This window comes from Tachypleus tridentatus, chromosome 12 (assembly GCF_004210375.1).
Source record: "Tachypleus tridentatus isolate NWPU-2018 chromosome 12, ASM421037v1, whole genome shotgun sequence".
NCBI lineage: Eukaryota > Metazoa > Arthropoda > Merostomata > Xiphosura > Limulidae > Tachypleus > Tachypleus tridentatus.
Window position 1 is genome coordinate 126,623,789 of NC_134836.1, and position 22,742 is coordinate 126,646,530.

Here is a 22,742-nt window from a genome sequence, read left to right on the forward strand (position 1 = left end):
CACTTGTATGGAGATCAAGAGAACACTATGTTATTACACTTGTATGGAGATCAAGAGAACACTATGTATTACACTTGTACAAGAGAACACTTGTACACTTGGGGATCAAGAGAACACTATGTTATTACACTTGTATGGGGATCAAGAGAACACTATGTTATTACACTTGTATGGGGATCAAGAGAACACTATGTTATTACACTTGTATGGGGATCAAGAGAACACTATGTTATTACACTTGTATGGGGATCAAGAGAACACTATGATTACACTTGTATGGAGATCAAGAGAACACTATGTATTACACTTGTATGGAGATCAAGAGAACACTATGTTATTACACTTGTATGGAGATCAAGAGAACACTATGTTATTACACTTGTATGGGAGATCACTATGTTATTACACTTGTATGAGAACACTATGTTATTACACTTGTATGGAGATCAAGAGAACACTATTATTACACTTGTATGGGGATCAAGAGAACACTATGTATTACACTTGTATGGGATCAAGAGAACACTATGTTATTACACTTGTATGGGGATCAAGAGAACACTATGTTATTACACTTGTATGGAGATCAAGAGAACACTATGGTATGGAGATCAAGAGAACACTATGTTATTACACTTGTATGGAGATCAAGAGAACACTGTTATTACACTTGTATGGGGATCAAGAGAACACTATGTTATTACACTTGTATGGGGATCAAGAGAACACTATGATATTACACTTGTATGGAGATCAAGAGAACACTATGTTATTACACTTGTATGGAGATCAAGAGAACACTATGTTATTACACTTGTATGGAGATCAAGAGAACACTATGTTATTACACTTGTATGGGGATCAAGAGAACACTATGTTATTACACTTGTACACTATGTTATTACACTTGTATGGAGAGAACACTATGTTATTACACTTGTATGGGGATCAAGAGAACACTATGTTATTACACTTGTATGGAGATCAAGAGAACACTATGATATTACACTTGTATGGAGATCAAGAGAACACTATGTTGTATTAAGAGAACACTTACACTTGTATTACACTTGTATGGAGATCAAGAGAACACTATGTTATTACACTTGTATGGGGATCAAGAGAACACTATGTTATTACACTTGTATGGAGATCAAGAGAACACTATGTATTACACTTGTATGGAGATCAAGAGAACACTATGTTATTACACTTGTATGGAGATCAAGAGAACACTATGTTATTACACTTGTATGGAGATCAAGAGAACACTATGTTATTACACTTGTATGGGATCAAGAGAACACTATGTTATTACACTTGTATGGATCAAGAGAACACTATGATATTACACTTGTATGGGGATCAAGAGAACACTATGTTATTACACTTGTATGGATCAAGATCAAGAGAACACTATGTTATTACACTTGTATGGAGATCAAGAGAACACTATGATATTACACTTGTATGGAGATCAAGAGAACACTATGTTATTACACTTGTATGGAGATCAAGAGAACACTATGTTATTACACTTGTATGGGGATCAAGAGAACACTATGTTATTACACTTGTATGGAGATCAAGAGAACACTATGTTATTACACTTGTATGGAGATCAAGAGAACACTATGTTATTACACTTGTATGGGGATCAAGAGAACACTATGTTATTACACTTGTATGGAGATCAAGAGAACACTATGTATATTACACTTGTATGGGGATCAAGAGAACACTATGTTATTACACTTGTATGGAGATCAAGAGAACACTATGTTATTACACTTGTATGGAGATCAAGAGAACACTATGATATTACACTTGTATGGAGATCAAGAGAACACTATGTTATTACACTTGTATGGAGATCAAGAGAACACTATGTTATTACACTTGTATGGAGATCAAGAGAACACTATGTTATTACACTTGTATGGGGATCAAGAGAACACTATGTTATTACACTTGTATGGGGATCAAGAGAACACTATGTTATTACACTTGTATGGGGATCAAGAGAACACTATGTTATTACACTTGTATGGGGATCAAGAGAACACTATGTTATTACACTTGTATGGGGATCAAGAGAACACTATGTATTATTACACTTGTATGGATGATCAAGAGAACACTATGTTATTACACTTGTATGGAGATCAAGAGAACACTATGTTATTACACTTGTATGGGGATCAAGAGAACACTATGTTATTACACTTGTATCAAGAGAACACTATGATCAAGAGAACACTATGTTATTACACTTGTATGGAGATCAAGAGAACACTATGTTATTACACTTGTATGGAGATCAAGAGAACACTATGAGATCAAGAGAACACTATGATATTACACTTGTATGGAGATCAAGAGAACACTATGATATTACACTTGTATGGAGATCAAGTATGTTATTACACTTGTATGGGGATCAAGAGAACACTATGATATTACACTTGTATGGGGATCAAGAGAACACTATGTTATTACACTTGTATGGAGATCAAGAGAACACTATGTTATTACACTTGTATGGAGATCAAGAGAACACTATGTTATTACACTTGTATGGAGATCAAGAGAACACTATGATATTACACTTGTATGGAGATCAAGAGAACACTATGTTATTACACTTGTATGGAGATCAAGAGAACACTATGTTATTACACTTGTATGGGGATCAAGAGAACACTATGTTATTACACTTGTATGGAGATCAAGAGAACACTATGTTATTACACTTGTATGGAGATCAAGAGAACACTATGTTATTACACTTGTATGGAGATCAAGAGAACACTATGTTATTACACTTGTATGGAGATCAAGAGAACACTATGATATTACACTTGTATGGATCAAGAGAACACTATGTTATTACACTTGTATGGGGATCAAGAGAACACTATGTTATTACACTTGTATGGAGATCAAGAGAACACTATGTTATTACACTTGTATGGAGATCAAGAGAACACTATGTTATTACACTTGTATGGGGATCAAGAGAACACTATGTTATTACACTTGTATGGGGATCAAGAGAACACTATGTTATTACACTTGTATGGAGATCAAGAGAACACTATGTTATTACACTTGTATGGGGATCAAGAGAACACTATGTATGGGAGATCAAGAGAACACTATTATTACACTTGTATGGGAGATCAAGAGAACACTATGTTATTACACTTGTATGGAGATCAAGAGAACACTATGTTATTACACTTGTATGGGGATCAAGAGAACACTATGTTATTACACTTGTATGGAGATCAAGAGAACACTATGTTACACTTGTATGGGGAGATCAAGAGAACACTATGTTATTACACTTGTATGGGGATCAAGAGAACACTATGTTATTACACTTGTATGGAGATCAAGAGAACACTATCAAGAGAACACTATGTTATTACACTTGTATGGAGATCAAGAGAACACTATGATATTACACTTGTATGGAGATCAAGAGAACACTATGTTATTACACTTGTATGGGGATCAAGAGAACACTATGTTATTACACTTGTATGGAGATCAAGAGAACACTATGTTATTACACTTGTATGGAGATCAAGAGAACACTATGTTATTACACTTGTATGGGGATCAAGAGAACACTATGTTATTACACTTGTATGGGGATCAAGAGAACACTATGTTATTACACTTGTATGGGGATCAAGAGAACACTATGTTATTACACTTGTATGGGGATCAAGAGAACACTATGTTATTACACTTGTATGGGGATCAAGAGAACACTATGTTATTACACTTGTATGGAGATCAAGAGAACACTATGTTATTACACTTGTATGGGGATCAAGAGAACACTATGTTATTACACTTGTAGGGGATCAAGAGAACACTATGTTATTACACTTGTATGGAGATCAAGAGAACACTATGTTATTACACTTGTATGGAGATCAAGAGAACACTATGATATTACACTTGTATGGAGATCAAGAGAACACTATGTTATTACACTTGTATGGAGATCAAGAGAACACTATGTTATTACACTTGTATGGGATCAAGAGAACACTATGTTTATTACACTTGTATGGGGATCAAGAGAACACTATGTTATTACACTTGTATGGGATCAAGAGAGAACACTATGTTATTACACTTGTATGGGGATCAAGAGAACACTATGTTATTACACTTGTATGGAGATCAAGAGAACACTATGTTATTACACTTGTATCAAGAGAACACTATCAAGAGAACACTATGTATTACACTTGTATGGGATCAAGAGAACACTATGTTATTACACTTGTATGGGGATCAAGAGAACACTATGTTATTACACTTGTATGGGGATCAAGAGAACACTATGTTATTACACTTGTATGGGGATCAAGAGAACACTATGTTATTACACTTGTATGGGGATCAAGAGAACACTGGTAGATCAAGAGAACACTATGATATTACACTTGTATGGAGATCAAGAGAACACTATGTTATTACACTTGTATGGAGATCAAGAGAACACTATGTTATTACACTTGTATGGGGATCAAGAGAACACTATGTTATTACACTTGTATGGGGATCAAGAGAACACTATGTTATTACACTTGTATGGGGATCAAGAGAACACTATGTTATTACACTTGTATGGGGATCAAGAGAACACTATGTTATTACACTTGTATGGGGATCAAGAGAACACTATGTTATTACACTTGTATGGGATCAAGAGAACACTATGTTATTACACTTGTATGGAGATCAAGAGAACACTATGTATATTACACTTGTATGGGAGATCAAGAGAACACTATGTTATTACACTTGTATGGAGATCAAGAGAACACACTATGTTATTACACTTGTATGGGGATCAAGAGAACACTATGTTATTACACTTGTATGGAGATCAAGAGAACACTATGTTATTACACTTGTATGGAGATCAAGAGAACACTATGATATTACACTTGTATGGAGATCAAGAGAACACTGTTATTACACTTGTATGGGGATCAAGAGAACACTATGTTATTACACTTGTATGGGGATCAAGAGAACACTATGTTATTACACTTGTATGGAGATCAAGAGAACACTATGTTATTACACTTGTATGGAGATCAAGAGAACACTATGTTATTACACTTGTATGGAGATCAAGAGAACACTATGTTATTACACTTGTATGGAGATCAAGAGAACACTATGTTATTACACTTGTATGGAGATCAAGAGAACACTATGTTATTACACTTGTATGGAGATCAAGAGAACACTATGTTATTACACTTGTATGGGAGATCAAGAGAACACTATGTTATTACACTTGTATGGGGATCAAGAGAACACTATGTTATTACACTTGTATGGGGATCAAGAGAACACTATGTTATTACACTTGTATGGGGATCAAGAGAACACTATGTTATTACACTTGTATGGGGATCAAGAGAACACTATGTTATTACACTTGTATGGAGATCAAGAGAACACTATGTTATTACACTTGTATGGAGATCAAGAGAACACTATGTTATTACACTTGTATGGGGATCAAGAGAACACTATGTTATTACACTTGTATGGAGATCAAGAGAACACTATGTTATTACACTTGTATGGGGATCAAGAGAACACTATGATATTACACTTGTATGGAGATCAAGAGAACACTATGTCAAGAGAACACTATTACACTTGTATGGAGATCAAGAGAACACTATGTTATATTACACTTGTATGGAGATCAAGAGAACACTATGTTATTACACTTGTATGGAGATCAAGAGAACACTCACTTGTATGGAGATCAAGAGAACACTATGATATTTCACTTGTATGGAGATCAAGAGAACACTGTTACTACACTTGTATGGTGATCAAGAGAAGACAATGTTATTACACTTGTATGGGGATCAAGAGAACACTATGTTATTACACTTGTATGGAGATCAAGAAAACACTATGTTTTTACACTTGTAGAGGGATCAAGAGAACACTATGTTTTTACACTTGTAGGGGATCAAGAGAACACTATGTTATTACACTTGTAGGGGAATCAAGAGAACACTATGTTATTACACTTGTATGGGGAGATCAAGAGAACACTATGTTATTACACTTGTATGGGGATCAAGAGAACACTATTACACTTGTATGGGGATCAAGAGAACACTATGTTATTACACTTGTATGGGGATCAAGAGAACACTATGTTATTACACTTGTATGGAGATCAAGAGAACACTATGGAGATTATTACACTTGTATGGAGATCAAGAGAACACTATGTATATTACACTTGTATGGAGATCAAGAGAACACTATGTTATTACACTTGTATGGAGATCAAGAGAACACTATGTTATTACACTTGTATGGAGATCAAGAGAACACTATGTTATTACACTTGTATGGAGATCAAGAGAACACTATGTTATTACACTTGTTATTACACTTGTATGGGGATCAAGAGAACACTATGTTATTACACTTGTATGGGGATCAAGAGAACACTATGTTATTACACTTGTATGGAGATCAAGAGAACACTATGATTACACTTGTATGGGGATCAAGAGAACACTATGTTACACACTTGTATGGGGATCAAGAGAACACTATGTTATTACACTTGTATGGGGATCAAGAGAACACTATGTTATTACACTTGTATGGAGATCAAGAGAACACTATGTTATTACACTTGTATGGAGATCAAGAGAACACTATGTTATTACACTTGTATGGAGATCAAGAGAACACTATGTTATTACACTTGTATGGGGATCAAGAGAACACTATGTTATTACACTTGTATGGAGATCAAGAGAACACTATGTTATTACACTTGTATGGAGATCAAGAGAACACTATGTTATTACACTTGTATGGAGATCAAGAGAACACTATGATATTACACTTGTATGAGAACACTATGTTATTACACTTGTATGGAGATCAAGAGAACACTATGTTATTACACTTGTATGGGGATCAAGAGAACACTATGATATTACACTTGTATGGAGATCAAGAGAACACTATGTTATTACACTTGTATGGGGATCAAGAGAACACTATGTTATTACACTTGTATGGAGATCAAGAGAACACTATGTTATTACACTTGTATGGAGATCAAGAGAACACTATGTTATTACACTTGTATGGAGATCAAGAGAACACTATGTTATTACACTTGTATGGGGATCAAGAGAACACTATGTTATTACACTTGTATGGGGATCAAGAGAACACTATGTTATTACACTTGTATGGAGATCAAGAGAACACTATGTTATTACACTTGTATGGGGATCAAGAGAACACTATGTTATTACACTTGTATGGGGATCAAGAGAACACTATGTTATTACACTTGTATGGGGATCAAGAGAACACTATGTTATTACACTTGTATGGGGATCAAGAGAACACTATGTTATTACACTTGTATGGGGATCAAGAGAATTACACTATGGGGATCAAGAGAACACTATTACACTTGTATGGGGATCAAGAGAACACTATGTTATTACACTTGTATGGAGATCAAGAGAACACTATGTTATTACACTTGTATGGAGATCAAGAGAACACTATGTTATTACACTTGTATGGAGATCAAGAGAACACTATGATATTACACTTGTATGGAGATCAAGAGAACACTATGTTATTACACTTGTATGGAGATCAAGAGAACACTATGATATTACACTTGTATGGAGATCAAGAGAACACTATGATATTACACTTGTATGGAGATCAAGAGAACACTATGTTATTACACTTGTATGGAGATCAAGAGAACACTATGTTATTACACTTGTATGGAGATCAAGAGAACACTATGTATTACACTTGTATGGAGATCAAGAGAACACTATGTTATTACACTTGTATGGGGATCAAGAGAACACTATGTTATTACACTTGTATGGAGATCAAGAGAACACTATGTTATTACACTTGTATGGAGATCAAGAGAACACTATGATATTACACTTGTATGGGGATCAAGAGAACACTATGGTATTACACTTGTATGGAGATCAAGAGAACACTATGATATTACTTGTATGGAGATCAAGAGAACACTATGTTATTACACTTGTATGGGGATCAAGAGAACACTATGTTATTACACTTGTATGGGGATCAAGAGAACACTATGTTATTACACTTGTATGGGGATCAAGAGAACACTATGTTATTACACTTGTATGGAGATCAAGAGAACACTATGTTATTACACTTGTATGGGGATCAAGAGAACACTATGTTATTACACTTGTATGGAGATCAAGAGAACACTATGTTATTACACTTGTATGGAGATCAAGAGAACACTATGTTATTACACTTGTATGGAGATCAAGAGAACACTATGTTATTACACTTGTATGGGGATCAAGAGAACACTATGTTATTACACTTGTATGGAGATCAAGAGAACACTATGTTATTACACTTGTATGGAGATCAAGAGAACACTATGTTATTACACTTGTATGGGGATCAAGAGAACACTATGTTATTACACTTGTATGGGGATCAAGAGAACACTATGTTATTACACTTGTATCAAGAGAACACTATGTTATTACACTTGTACAAGAGAACACTATGTATTACACTTGTATGGAGATCAAGAGAACACTATGTTATTACACTTGTATGGGGATCAAGAGAACACTATGTTATTACACTTGTATGGAGATCAAGAGAACACTATGTTATTACACTTGTATGGAGATCAAGAGAACACTATGTTATTACACTTGTATGGGGATCAAGAGAACACTATGTTATTACACTTGTATGGGGATCAAGAGAACACTATGTTATTACACTTGTATGGGAGGGGATCAAGAGAACACTATGTTATTACACTTGTATGGAGATCAAGAGAACACTATGTTATTACACTTGTATGGAGATCAAGAGAACACTATGTTATTACACTTGTATGGAGATCAAGAGAACACTATGTTATTACACTTGTATGGAGATCAAGAGAACACTATGTTATTACACTTGTATGGGGATCAAGAGAACACTATGTTATTACACTTGTATGGGGATCAAGAGAACACTATGTTATTACACTTGTATGGAGATCAAGAGAACACTATGTTATTACACTTGTATGGGGATCAAGAGAACACTATGTTATTACACTTGTATGGAGATCAAGAGAACACTATGTTATTACACTTGTATGGGGATCAAGAGAACACTATGATATTACACTTGTATGGAGATCAAGAGAACACTATGTTATTACACTTGTATGGAGATCAAGAGAACACTATGATATTACACTTGTATGGAGATCAAGAGAACACTATGATATTACACTTGTATGGAGATCAAGAGAACACTATGATATTACACTTGTATGGAGATCAAGAGAACACTATGTTATTACACTTGTATGGAGATCAAGAGAACACTATGTTATTACACTTGTATGGAGATCAAGAGAACACTATGTTATTACACTTGTATGGAGATCAAGAGAACACTATGTTATTACACTTGTATGGAGATCAAGAGAACACTATGTTATTACACTTGTATGGAGATCAAGAGAACACTAGTATGAGAACACTATGGAGATTTTACACTTGTATGGGATCAAGAGAACACTATGTTATTACACTTGTATGGGGATCAAGAGAACACTATGTTATTACACTTGTATGGGGATCAAGAGAACACTATGTTATTACACTTGTATGGAGATCAAGAGAACACTATGTTATTACACTTGTATGGGGATCAAGAGAACACTATGTTATTACACTTGTATGGGGATCAAGAGAACACTATGTTATTACACTTGTATGGGGATCAAGAGAACACTATGTTATTACACTTGTATGGAGATCAAGAGAACACTATGTTATTACACTTGTATGGGGATCAAGAGAACACTATGTATGGGGATCAAGAGAACACTACACTTGTATGGAGATCAAGAGAACACTATGTTATTACACTTGTATGGTATGGATCAAGAGAACACTATGTTATTACACTTGTATGGAGATCAAGAGAACACTATGTTATTACACTTGTATGGGAGATCAAGAGAACACTATGATATTACACTTGTATGGAGATCAAGAGAACACTATGTTATTACACTTGTATGGGATCATTACACTTGTATGGGATCAAGAGAACACTATGATTACAAGAGAACACTATGTTATTACACTTGTATGGGGATCAAGAGAACACTATGTTATTACACTTGTATGGAGATCAAGAGAACACTATGTTATTACACTTGTATGGAGATCAAGAGAACACTATGTTATTACACTTGTATGGGAGATCAAGAGAACACTATGTTATTACACTTGTATGGAGATCAAGAGAACACTATGTTATTACACTTGTATGGAGATCAAGAGAACACTATGTTATTACACTTGTATGGAGATCAAGAGAACACTATGTTATTACACTTGTATGGAGATCAAGAGAACACTATGTTATTACACTTGTATGGAGATCAAGAGAACACTCACTTGTATGGAGATCAAGAGAACACTATGTTATTACACTTGTATGGGGATCAAGAGAACACTTGTATGGGTATCAAGAGAACACTATGTTATTACACTTGTATGGGGATCAAGAGAACACTATGTTATTACACTTGTATGGGGATCAAGAGAACACTATGTTATTACACTTGTATGGGGATCAAGAGAACACTATGTTATTACACTTGTATGGAGATCAAGAGAACACTATGGTATTACCCTTGTATAGAGATCAAGAGAACACTATGTTATTACACTTGTATGGGGATCAAGAGAACACTATGTTATTACACTTGTATGGAGATCAAGAGAACACTATGTTATTACACTTGTATGGAGATCAAGAGAACACTATGTTATTACACTTGTATGGGGATCAAGAGAACACTATGTTATTACACTTGTATGGAGATCAAGAGAACACTATGTTATTACACTTGTATGGGGATCAAGAGAACACTATGTTATTACACTTGTATGGGGATCAAGAGAACACTATGTTATTACACTTGTATGGAGATCAAGAGAACACTGTTATTACACTTGTATGGGGATCAAGAGAACACTATGTATTACACTTGTATGGAGATCAAGAGAACACTATGTTATTACACTTGTATGGGGATCAAGAGAACACTATGTTATTACACTTGTATGGGGATCAAGAGAACACTATGTTATTACACTTGTAGGGGATCAAGAGAACACTATGTTATTACACTTGTATGGGGATCAAGAGAACACTATGTTATTACACTTGTATGGGGATCAAGAGAACACTATGTTATTACACTTGTATGGAGATCAAGAGAACACTATGTTATTACACTTGTATGGAGATCAAGAGAACACTATGTTATTACACTTGTATGGAGATCAAGAGAACACTATGTTATTACACTTGTAGGGGGATCAAGAGAACACTATGTTATTACACTTGTATGGAGATCAAGAGAACACTATGTTATTACACTTGTAGGAGATCAAGAGAACACTATGTTATTACACTTGTATGGAACACTATGTTATTACACTTGTATGGAGATCAAGAGAACACTATGTTATTACACTTGTATGGGGATCAAGAGAACACTATGTTATTACACTTGTATGGGGATCAAGAGAACACTATGTTATTACACTTGTATGGGGATCAAGAGAACACTATGTTATTACACTTGTATGGGGATCAAGAGAACACTATGTTATTACACTTGTATGGGGATCAAGAGAACACTATGTTATTACACTTGTATGGAGATCAAGAGAACACTATGATATTACACTTGTATGGATTACACTTGTAGGAGATCAGAACACTATGTTATTACACTTGTATGGAGATCAAGAGAACACTATTACACTTGTATGGAGATCAAGAGAACACTATGTTATTACACTTGTATGGAGATCAAGAGAACACTATGTTATTACACTTGTATGGAGATCAAGAGAACACTATGTTATTACACTTGTATGGGGATCAAGAGAACACTGTATTACACTTGTATGGGGATCAAGAGAACACTATGTTATTACACTTGTATGGGGATCAAGAGAACACTATGTTATTACACTTGTATGGGAGATCAAGAGAACACTATGTTATTACACTTGTATGGGGATCAAGAGAACACTATGTTATTACACTTGTATGGGATCAAGAGAACACTATGTTATTACACTTGTATGGGAGATCAAGAGAACACTATGTTATTACACTTGTATGGGGATCAAGAGAACACTATGTTATTACACTTGTATGGAGATCAAGAGAACACTATGTTATTACACTTGTATGGGAGATCAAGAGAACACTATGTTATTACACTTGTATGGGATCAAGAGAACACTATGTTATTACACTTGTATGGGGATCAAGAGAACACTATGTTATTACACTTGTACACTCAAGAGAACACTGTATGGGATCAAGAGAACACTATGTTATTACACTTGTATGGGATCAAGAGAACACTATGTTATTACACTTGTATGGAGATCAAGAGAACACTATGTACACTTGTATGGATCAAGATCAAGAGAACACTATGTTATTACACTTGTATGGGGATCAAGAGAACACTATGTTATTACACTTGTATGGAGATCAAGAGAACACTATGTTATTACACTTGTATGGGGATCAAGAGAACACTATGTTATTACACTTGTATGGGGATCAAGAGAACACTATGATATTACACTTGTATGGAGATCAAGAGAACACTATGTTATTACACTTGTATGGGGATCAAGAGAACACTATGATATTACACTTGTATGGGGATCAAGAGAACACTATGTTATTACACTTGTATGGGGATCAAGAGAACACTATGTTATTACACTTGTATGGAGATCAAGAGAACACTATGTTATTACACTTGTATGGAGATCAAGAGAACACTATGTTATTACACTTGTATGGGGATCAAGAGAACACTATGTTATTACACTTGTATGGGGATCAAGAGAACACTATGTTATTACACTTGTATGGAGATCAAGAGAACACTATGTTATTACACTTGTAGGGGATCAAGAGAACACTATGTTATTACACTTGTATGGGGATCAAGAGAACACTATGTTATTACACTTGTATGGAGTCAAGAGAACACTATGATATTACACTTGTATGGGGATCAAGAGAACACTATGTATTACACTTGTATGGGATCAAGAGAACACTATGTTATTACACTTGTATGGAGATCAAGAGAACACTATGTTATTACACTTGTATGGAGATCAAGAGAACACTGTTATTACACTTGTATGGGGATCAAGAGAACACTATGTTATTACACTTGTATGGAGATCAAGAGAACACTATGTTATTACACTTGTATGGAGATCAAGAGAACACTATGTTATTACACTTGTATGGGATCAAGAGAACACTATGTTATTACACTTGTATGGGGATCAAGAACACTATGATATTATTACACTTGTATGGGGATCAAGAGAACACTATGTTATTACACTTGTATGGAGATCAAGAGAACACTATGTTATTACACTTGTATGGGGATCAAGAGAACACTATGTTATTACACTTGTATGGAGATCAAGAGAACACTATGTTATTACACTTGTATGGGGATCAAGAGAACACTATGTTATTACACTTGTATGGGAGATCAAGATCAAGAGAACACTATGTTATTACACTTGTATGGGGATCAAGAGAACACTATGTTATTACACTTGTATGGGGATCAAGAGAACACTATGTTATTACACTTGTATGGGGATCAAGAGAACACTATGTTATTACACTTGTATGGGGATCAAGAGAACACTATGATATTACACTTGTATGGAGATCAAGAGAACACTATGTTATTACACTTGTATGGAGATCAAGAGAACACTATGTTATTACACTTGTATGGAGATCAAGAGAACACTATGTTATTACACTTGTATGGAGATCAAGAGAACACTATGTTATTACACTTGTATGGGATCAAGAGAACACTATGTTATTACACTTGTATGGGATCAAGAGAACACTATGAGAACACTATTACACTTGTATGGGGATCAAGAGAACACTATGTTATTACACTTGTATGGAGATCAAGAGAACACTATGTTATTACACTTGTATGGAGATCAAGAGAACACTATGTTATTACACTTGTATGGGATCAAGAGAACACTATGTTATTACACTTGTATGGAGATCAAGAGAACACTATGTTATTACACTTGTATGGGGATCAAGAGAACACTATGTTATTACACTTGTATGGGGATCAAGAGAACACTATGTTATTACACTTGTATGGAGATCAAGAGAACACTATGTTATTACACTTGTATGGAGATCAAGAGAACACTATGTTATTACACTTGTATGGGTAGATCAAGAGAACACTGTTATTACACTTGTATGGGGATCAAGAGAACACTATGTTATTACACTTGTATGGGGATCAAGAGAACACTATGATATTACACTTGTATGGAGATCAAGAGAACACTATGAGTAGGAAAGAGAACACTATGTTATTACACTTGTATGGAGATCAAGAGAACACTATGTTATTACACTTGTATGGAGATCAAGAGAACACTATGTTATTACACTTGTATGGGATCAAGAGAACACTCAAGAGAACACTATGTTATTACACTTGTATGGGGATCAAGAGAACACTATGTTATTACACTTGTATGGAGATCAAGAGAACACTATGTTATTACACTTGTATGGGGATCAAGAGAACACTATGTTATTACACTTGTATGGGGATCAAGAGAACACTATGTTATTACACTTGTATGGAGATCAAGAGAACACTATGTTATTACACTTGTATGGAGATCAAGAGAACACTATGTTATTACACTTGTATGGGGATCAAGAGAACACTATGTTATTACACTTGTATGGGGATCAAGAGAACACTATGTTATTACACTTGTATGGGGATCAAGAGAACACTATGTTATTACACTTGTATGGGGATCAAGAGAACACTATGTTATTACACTTGTATGGGGATCAAGAGAACACTATGTTATTACACTTGTATGGGGATCAAGAGAACACTATGTTATTACACTTGTATGGAGATCAAGAGAACACTATGTTATTACACTACACTGTATGGGATCAAGAGAACACTATGTTATTACACTTGTATGGGGATCAAGAGAACACTATGTTATTACACTTGTATGGGGATCAAGAGAACACTATGTTATTACTTGTATGGAGATCAAGAGAACACTATGTTATTACACTTGTATGGGAGATCAAGAGAACACTATGTTATTACACTTGTATGGGGATCAAGAGAACACTATGTTATTACACTTGTATGGGGATCAAGAGAACACTATGTTATTACACTTGTATGGGGATCAAGAGAACACTATGTTATTACACTTGTATGGAGATCAAGAGAACACTATGTTATTACACTTGTATGGGGATCAAGAGAACACTATGTTATTACACTTGTATGGGGATCAAGAGAACACTATGTTATTACACTTGTATGGAGATCAAGAGAACACTATGATATTACACTTGTATGGAGATCAAGAGAACACTATGATATTACACTTGTATGGTGATCAAGAGAACACTATGTTATTACACTTGTATGGTGAACTCTCGAAAGGTAAGCTTTCTTTCTGAGAAGTGAACTTTGGAGTCTTCTTTAGTATTTAGTATCCTATGTGTCATAAATTTTGTCTGAGCTCTGTTTGAATGTGTTTGGAGCACAGAACGGTCCGTGATGTCAAACACATCCATAATTGATTTTTTTTGTAATTCGAACTGACTCTTGTCTCTAGCGATGAAAAGAGTTGGCAGAATTAGCTTTGAAGCAAGAACCAAGTTAATAAAACATGTCATATTTTTCTCGTGGCACAACGTATTTATCTTTATAAGTACGAAGTTCAAGATGTTCCATTTATCAGATATCGCCCAATAAACTGGAGTTGTTTGGACGTTACAATACTAAAAGAAGAGGAATTGATATACGACAAAAGACATTTGTAATTCACCACAAAGCTACACGATGGGCTGTCTGTGTTCTGCTCACTGCAGGTAGCTAAACCCGATTTATAGCGTTGTAAGCCATCAGACATATCGCTGTGCCACTTGGAGGTAGGGGGATGACACGATAAAAGAACTTTTAACAGTGAAAAATCTTATAACTAACCAAATAAAAATGTATTTGACAAATATGTTTCAAGAAAAAATACACTTAGTCAATACCACAGACGAAATGGTGTCGTCTCTGTAAATTAAATTTTGTTTGTAGATTTCACTTATAACGTGTAGCTGGATGACTTCTGTTGAGTTAGACAAAAAAGTGGTTAATGATGGCATTCGTTACTTCTGTATAGTGTGAGCTGTTCACGTAAGTGTTTCAACTTTGTAAAAACAAAGAAGCCCGGCATGGCCAGGCGCTCGACTCGTAATCTGAGGGTCCCGGGCTCGAATTCCAGTCACACCAAACATGCTCGCCCTTTCAGCCGTGGGTGCGTTATCATGTGACGGTCAATCCCACTATTGGTTTGGTAAAAGTGTAGCCCAAGAGTCTTACACTGCTAAAATAGAGACGGCTAGCCCTCATGTAGCTTTGCACGAAATTCAAAAACAAAGAAAAAGCTTTGTTTCCATTACACTTGTCACTAAATGGATTGAAGTCGTAATTTATATACAAAAAGCCAACCCTTGTTTTTATCAGGAGACCTATATAAGTTAATTGAGAATGTTAAAGATGCATAACAAGGACTCTAAAATGTAATAATAGCTTGATAAGTCTTACTGGATTTAGGATACTAACTTTATATTAAAGCATCAGTCACTAGATGGCGCGAGTTAAAAAGTGCGTGTCTGTTATCGATGGCTAGATCATATGGAAAACTAAAAGCTCCCAGTCACGCAACTTAACCGACCATTTCCGTAAAATTTATGTTTCTAATTTTTCCAAGAATTCTGCCACAGAAGCTTGTAACCACAAGAACCAAAGAAAGTTGTATATTTCAAGGTCATAAGAGTGAAAGAAGTGGCCCTTTTAGCCACAGTGCAGCAGCTCAAAGAGAAATTGATCCAATGAACACTGAATATTATTCAATGTTTTTCTGTGTTATAATAAAGTGTTAACTTGAGTAACATGCTTACCCAGATATGATTTCTTATGAAACTTTTATCGAAATATAATTACACTCTTGGTATAAAAACGTGCTAACACGTAGTTGTAAACAATTCTAAATAATCCCTGAGACTTATATTTTATTATCAATTCGACTACTGTTCTTCCGTCTTAGATGTTTGTTTCAAGTGCCAAATATGTGGCGGTGATAATTTTGTAGCTTTAATTGGAAAAAGGCTTTCTTTCGAACGAAGTTCCGAGCTACAACAATGGACTGGCTTATCTGTGCTCTGCCCAACACGGGTATCGAAATCCGGTTTCGAGCGTTGTAATTCCATAGACGTACGGCGGTGTCAGTACGGGTAATTTAATGTTATGTGTACGTGTTTTTGTAATAGCAAAGCCACATTTGACTATTGCTGTATTCACCGACAGAAATCAAACCCTTGATTTCCCAAGACTTACTGCGGTCTCACCGGCGAGCTAATAAAGAGAAACTATTTCTTTGTTGTTAATCATATAGATATACAATGGCCTATATATATAATATACATGGTGCCGACCACATGTATCAAAACCCGGTTTTTAACGTTATAAGCCGTCAGACTTATCGAAGTATTACTGCAGTCTAAAAGATTTTTTTTAATTTCCTGCAAAGCTACACGATGGCTATCTGCGCTAGTCGTCCCTAATTTAGCAGTGTAAGACTAGAGGGAAGGCAGCTAGTCACCACCACCCACCGCCAACTCTTGGGGTACTCTTTTTTTTCAACGAATAGTGGGATTGATTGTCACTTTATAACACCTCAACGGCTTAAAGGGCGAACATACTGGATATGACGGGGATTCGAACTCGCGACCCTCAGTGTGCAAGTCGAGAGTCTTAACTTCCTGGCCATGTCAGAAGAAAATAAATTAAGGTTAGATTATAATTAAAATGTCGTTTCTAGAGAACGTTAAGAATATTCTTGTTTCGAAGCTTATTGTGTGACGTCACACTTCGAGACATTCACTTTAAAAAACTACAAAACGAAACAATCTTAGGGAAAAAACAAAACATTTTAATGCAGTTTGTTACTGAGCAGAAAGCTACACAAGGAGTCATCGGTTTCCTGCCCATCATTGTGAGTTGCAGAGTTACCCCTGAATATCTGGCGACGTTATTACGAAGTTTAGCGGAACATTTCTTGGAAACAAGTGGCTAGATACTAAGAAAGGTAGATTAACGGGAACACTGGACTTGTCAGCAGTTGGCTACAGTAAAATCGACTGTGATTTAGTCGAGCGTATTTGTCAACAACAACAAAAAAAAAAAACAACTCCTAAATGTAACAAAAAGAACAAAATTGTAATAAAAAGAAAGAACCGTTTTTTACAACTGTGTTTTTATTGTTTAGCTTATCCTCTTAAACTTCAACGAGTGGAGAGTTCTAAGTCCCAAACCCACCAGTTTTTGTCATCTTTTTTCTTTGGATTTTTCCTGGGTTACCAGGGTGATCGAGGGGACGATAATACTGGTGGGTGTTTCACTGTCGTTAACAGAAAAGTGTTAGTAATACAAACAAATCAATCCACAAAGAATATACGTTTTTTATTCGAATTTTGATCTGGAAAGGTTATTTGTTGCCATAGCTACTACGACCTTCTAATGTAAGCCACACCGTCTCAACGCCATTGTTAATGTTCCTCAGAGCTTATAAACTCTGAGAACGTTAACCGTGCTCCAGTGTTTAGTTTTCAAATGTTGTAAGCTGCAGAATACATCATTGTTAACCAACACTGGGTCTAACCACGATATACTACTGAGCATGCTCTTTCAGCTGAGGGTGTGTTAAAAAAGTGACAGTAAATTCCACTATTCAGTTCAAGGAGCCAGAAAAAAAAAGGAAGCCGTTGTGACTGTGGTATATTTTAACTATCTGCCTCCACTCTGAACAGTGGTTCGAAACTGGACACAGCTATTCCTTAGTTATAGGGATGTTCCATCTGACAATTAAGCCTAAGTTATGATGGCAATTACAGTCTACTTGGTTACAGGTGTGGCGAAACAAAGTTTCTTCAAGATGTGACATCGTTTAATGTGAATAAGAAATTGACGGATAAGACCACTAGCATCAGGTCACACCGTAGTGCAGACATTCGTCTATGAGTAACTAAATCTATCTTCTGATATCGTGCTATTTGACAGCGTAAGTAATCTAAATAACAACATGAAGGATATATGTCGTTAAACTGAATAACTCTAGGATTTCGAATGGATACCTTTTGCCAAATGCGATGCTTACGTCAATGATACCATACAAAGTCTTACCGTATCTGGTATTGTTACAGATTGTTGTCGGCCGCGAGAAGGGAACGTTTAACGTCCAATATGGTGGCGTCGAACGAAACCGGAAGTTTTGTTTCATGACGTCACGTGCAAGGCCTCTACACTAATGGGCTAACGACTCTGAAGGTCACTGCAATGACAAATTACTAGCAGTTAGATTAAAAACTAGTGTTATCATAACACAAAGTGTTGTTGTTTTTCTCTTTTTTTTTTCACTGAAGTTTCTTTCTTTAGCCATGAGGGATAGCATTTCATGTCGATTACGTCAACAGATAAACAAAACTGAAACTGAAACAAGGAAAAGGGCTACAGTTATTAGTTAGCGCTGTTATTCTGCGTGGATATTGTGGTTCAGTTCTGACCTCTTCCTCCCTAGATGGCGCTAGTGATGATGATCCAAGTGCTAAGTTTGAGCCCCGCCAAAACGCGGAATGTTTTTTTTTTTAACGTACAATTTAATCTGTATCAACAGAGTAGTCCAAGATGCACTTGGAGTTTCTCGTGTAAAGACAGATTCATTTACAAGAATGTGCGCGGCCAACGTAAGTCGTTTAAACAACTTAAAGACAAAAAGTAGAAGAAACTAAAACAATTTGTGATAAGAGACTGACTGTGAAACATCGTCATGTTAACAGAGTACAAATGATACGTCGCTATAGAATTTTAAAATTTATTGGTGATTCTACAACTTGTATATTATCCAAATTAGCTGTAGTTTCTTTTTACAAACAGTGTGAGAGACGTGTTAATATTACCATCTAGAAATGTGTGTTAATATTACCTTATAGAGACGTGTCTTAATATTACTATCTAGAAATGTGTGTTAATATTACGTTATAGAAACGTGTGTTAATATTACCTTACAGAAACATATGTTAATATTACCTAAGAGAAACATGTGTTAATATTACCATCTAGATATGTGTGTTAATAATACCTCACAAAAGCAAGTGTTAATATTACCTTACAGAAACGTGTTAATATTACCAGAGAGAAGCATGTGTTTATATTATCATCTAGAAATGTGTGTTAATATTACCTTATAGAGGCGTGTCTTAATATTACCTTATAGAGGCGTGTCTTAATATTACCATCTAGAAATGTGTGTTAATAATACCTTATAGAGACGTGTCTTAATATTACCATCTAGAAATGTGTGTTAATATTACCTTATAGAGACGTGTCTTAATATTACCATCTAGAAATGTGTGTTAATATTACCTTACAGAAACGTGTTAATATTACCATCGAGAAATGTGTGTTAATATTACCTTATGGAGACGTGTCTTAATATTACCATCTAGAAATGTGTGTTAATAATACCTTATAGAGACGTGTCTTAATATTACCATCTACAATTGTGTGTTAATATTACCTTATAGAGACGTGTCTTAATATTACCATCTAGAAATGTGTGTTAATATTACCTTATAGAGACGTGTCTTAATATTACCATCTAGAAATGTGTGTTAATATTACCTTACAGAAACATGTGTTAATATTACCATCTAGAAATGTGTGTTAATAATACCTTATGGAAACGTGTCTTAATATTACCTTATAGAGACGTGTCTTAATATTACCATCTAGAAATGTGTGTTAATATTACCTTATAGAGACGTGTCTTAATATTACCATCTAGAAATGTGTGTTAATATTACCTTATAGAGACGTGTCTTAATATTACCATCGAGAAATGTGTGTTAATATTACCTTATGGAGACGTGTCTTAATATTACCATCTAGAAATGTGTGTTAATAATACCTTATAGAGACGTGTCTTAATATTACCATCTACAATTGTGTGTTAATATTACCTTATAGAGACGTGTCTTAATATTACCATCTAGAAATGTGTGTTAATATTACCTTATAGAGACGTGTCTTAATATTACCATCTAGAAATGTGTGTTAATATTACCTTATAGAGACGTGTGTTTATATTACCATCTATAAATGTGTGTTACTATTACCTGATGGAAACGTGTCTTCATATTACCATTTGGATATGTGTGTTAATATTACCTTATAGAGACGTGTCTTAATATTACCATCTAGAAATGTGTGTTAATATTACCTTATAGAGACGTGTCTTAATATTACCATCTAGAAATGTGTGTTAATATTACCTTATAGAGACGTGTCTTAATATTACCATCTAGAAATGTGTGTTAATATTACCTTATAGAGACGTGTGTTACTATTACCTAATGAAAACGTGTCTTCATATTACCATTTGGAAATGTGTGTTAATATTACCTTATAGAGACGTCTGTTAATATTACCTGATGGAAACGTGTCTTAATATTACCATCTAGAAATGTGTGTTAATATTACCTTATAGAGACGTGTCTTAATATTACCATCAAGAAATGTGTGTTAATATTACCTTATAGAGACGTGCGTTTATATTACCATCTAGAAATGTGTGTTACTATTACCTGATGGAAACGTGTCTTCATATTACCATTTGGATATGTGTGTTAATATTACCTTATAGAGACGTGTCTTAATATTACCATAGAGAAATGTGTGTTAATAATACCTTATAGAGACGTGCGTTTATATTACCATCTAGAAATGTGTGTTACTATTACCTGATGGAAACGTGTCTTCATATTACCATTTGGATATGTGTGTTAATATTACCTTATAGAGACGTGTCTTAATATTACCATCGAGAAATGTGTGTTAATAATACCTTATAGAGACGTGTCTTAATATTACCATCTAGAAATGTGTGTTAATATTACCTTATAGAGACGTGTCTTCATATTACCATCAAGAAATGTGTGTTAATATTACCTTATGGAAACGTGTCTTAATATTACCATCTAGAAATGTGTGTTAATATTACCATCTAGAAACGTGTCTTCATATTACCATCTAGAAATGTGTGTTAATATTATTTTACAGAAACATGTGTTAATATTACCATCTAGAAATGTGTGTTAATAATACCTCACAGAAGCAAGTGTTAATATTACCTCACAGAAACGTGTTAATATTACCATAGAGAAACGTGTTAATATTACCATCTAGAAACGTGTGTTAATATTACCATCTAGAAACATGTGTTATTATAATATAAAAACACGTGTTAATGTTAAAATTTAAAAACGTATGTCAATACTACTATTTAAAAAAGACAAAGAATCGAAACTATTTTATATTAAATATGACCAATCAATATATTTTAGGAAACACT

The 22,742-nt window shown here is 34.8% G+C and overlaps 1 protein-coding gene across 2 annotated transcripts in view; it reads left to right on the forward strand.

Moving 5' to 3' along the window:
- Positions 1–19,769: 19,769 nt before the first annotated feature.
- Positions 19,770–22,742, forward strand: part of LOC143234635 (histone deacetylase 4-like) — a 78,198-nt gene continuing 75,225 nt past the window's right edge. For both annotated transcript variants that reach the window (XM_076472115.1, XM_076472116.1), the window contains exon 1: positions 19,770–20,076. In XM_076472115.1, coding sequence (XP_076328230.1) covers positions 19,911–20,076 — 166 coding nt within the window. In that variant the 5' untranslated portion in view covers positions 19,770–19,910. The remainder of the gene's footprint in view (positions 20,077–22,742) is intronic.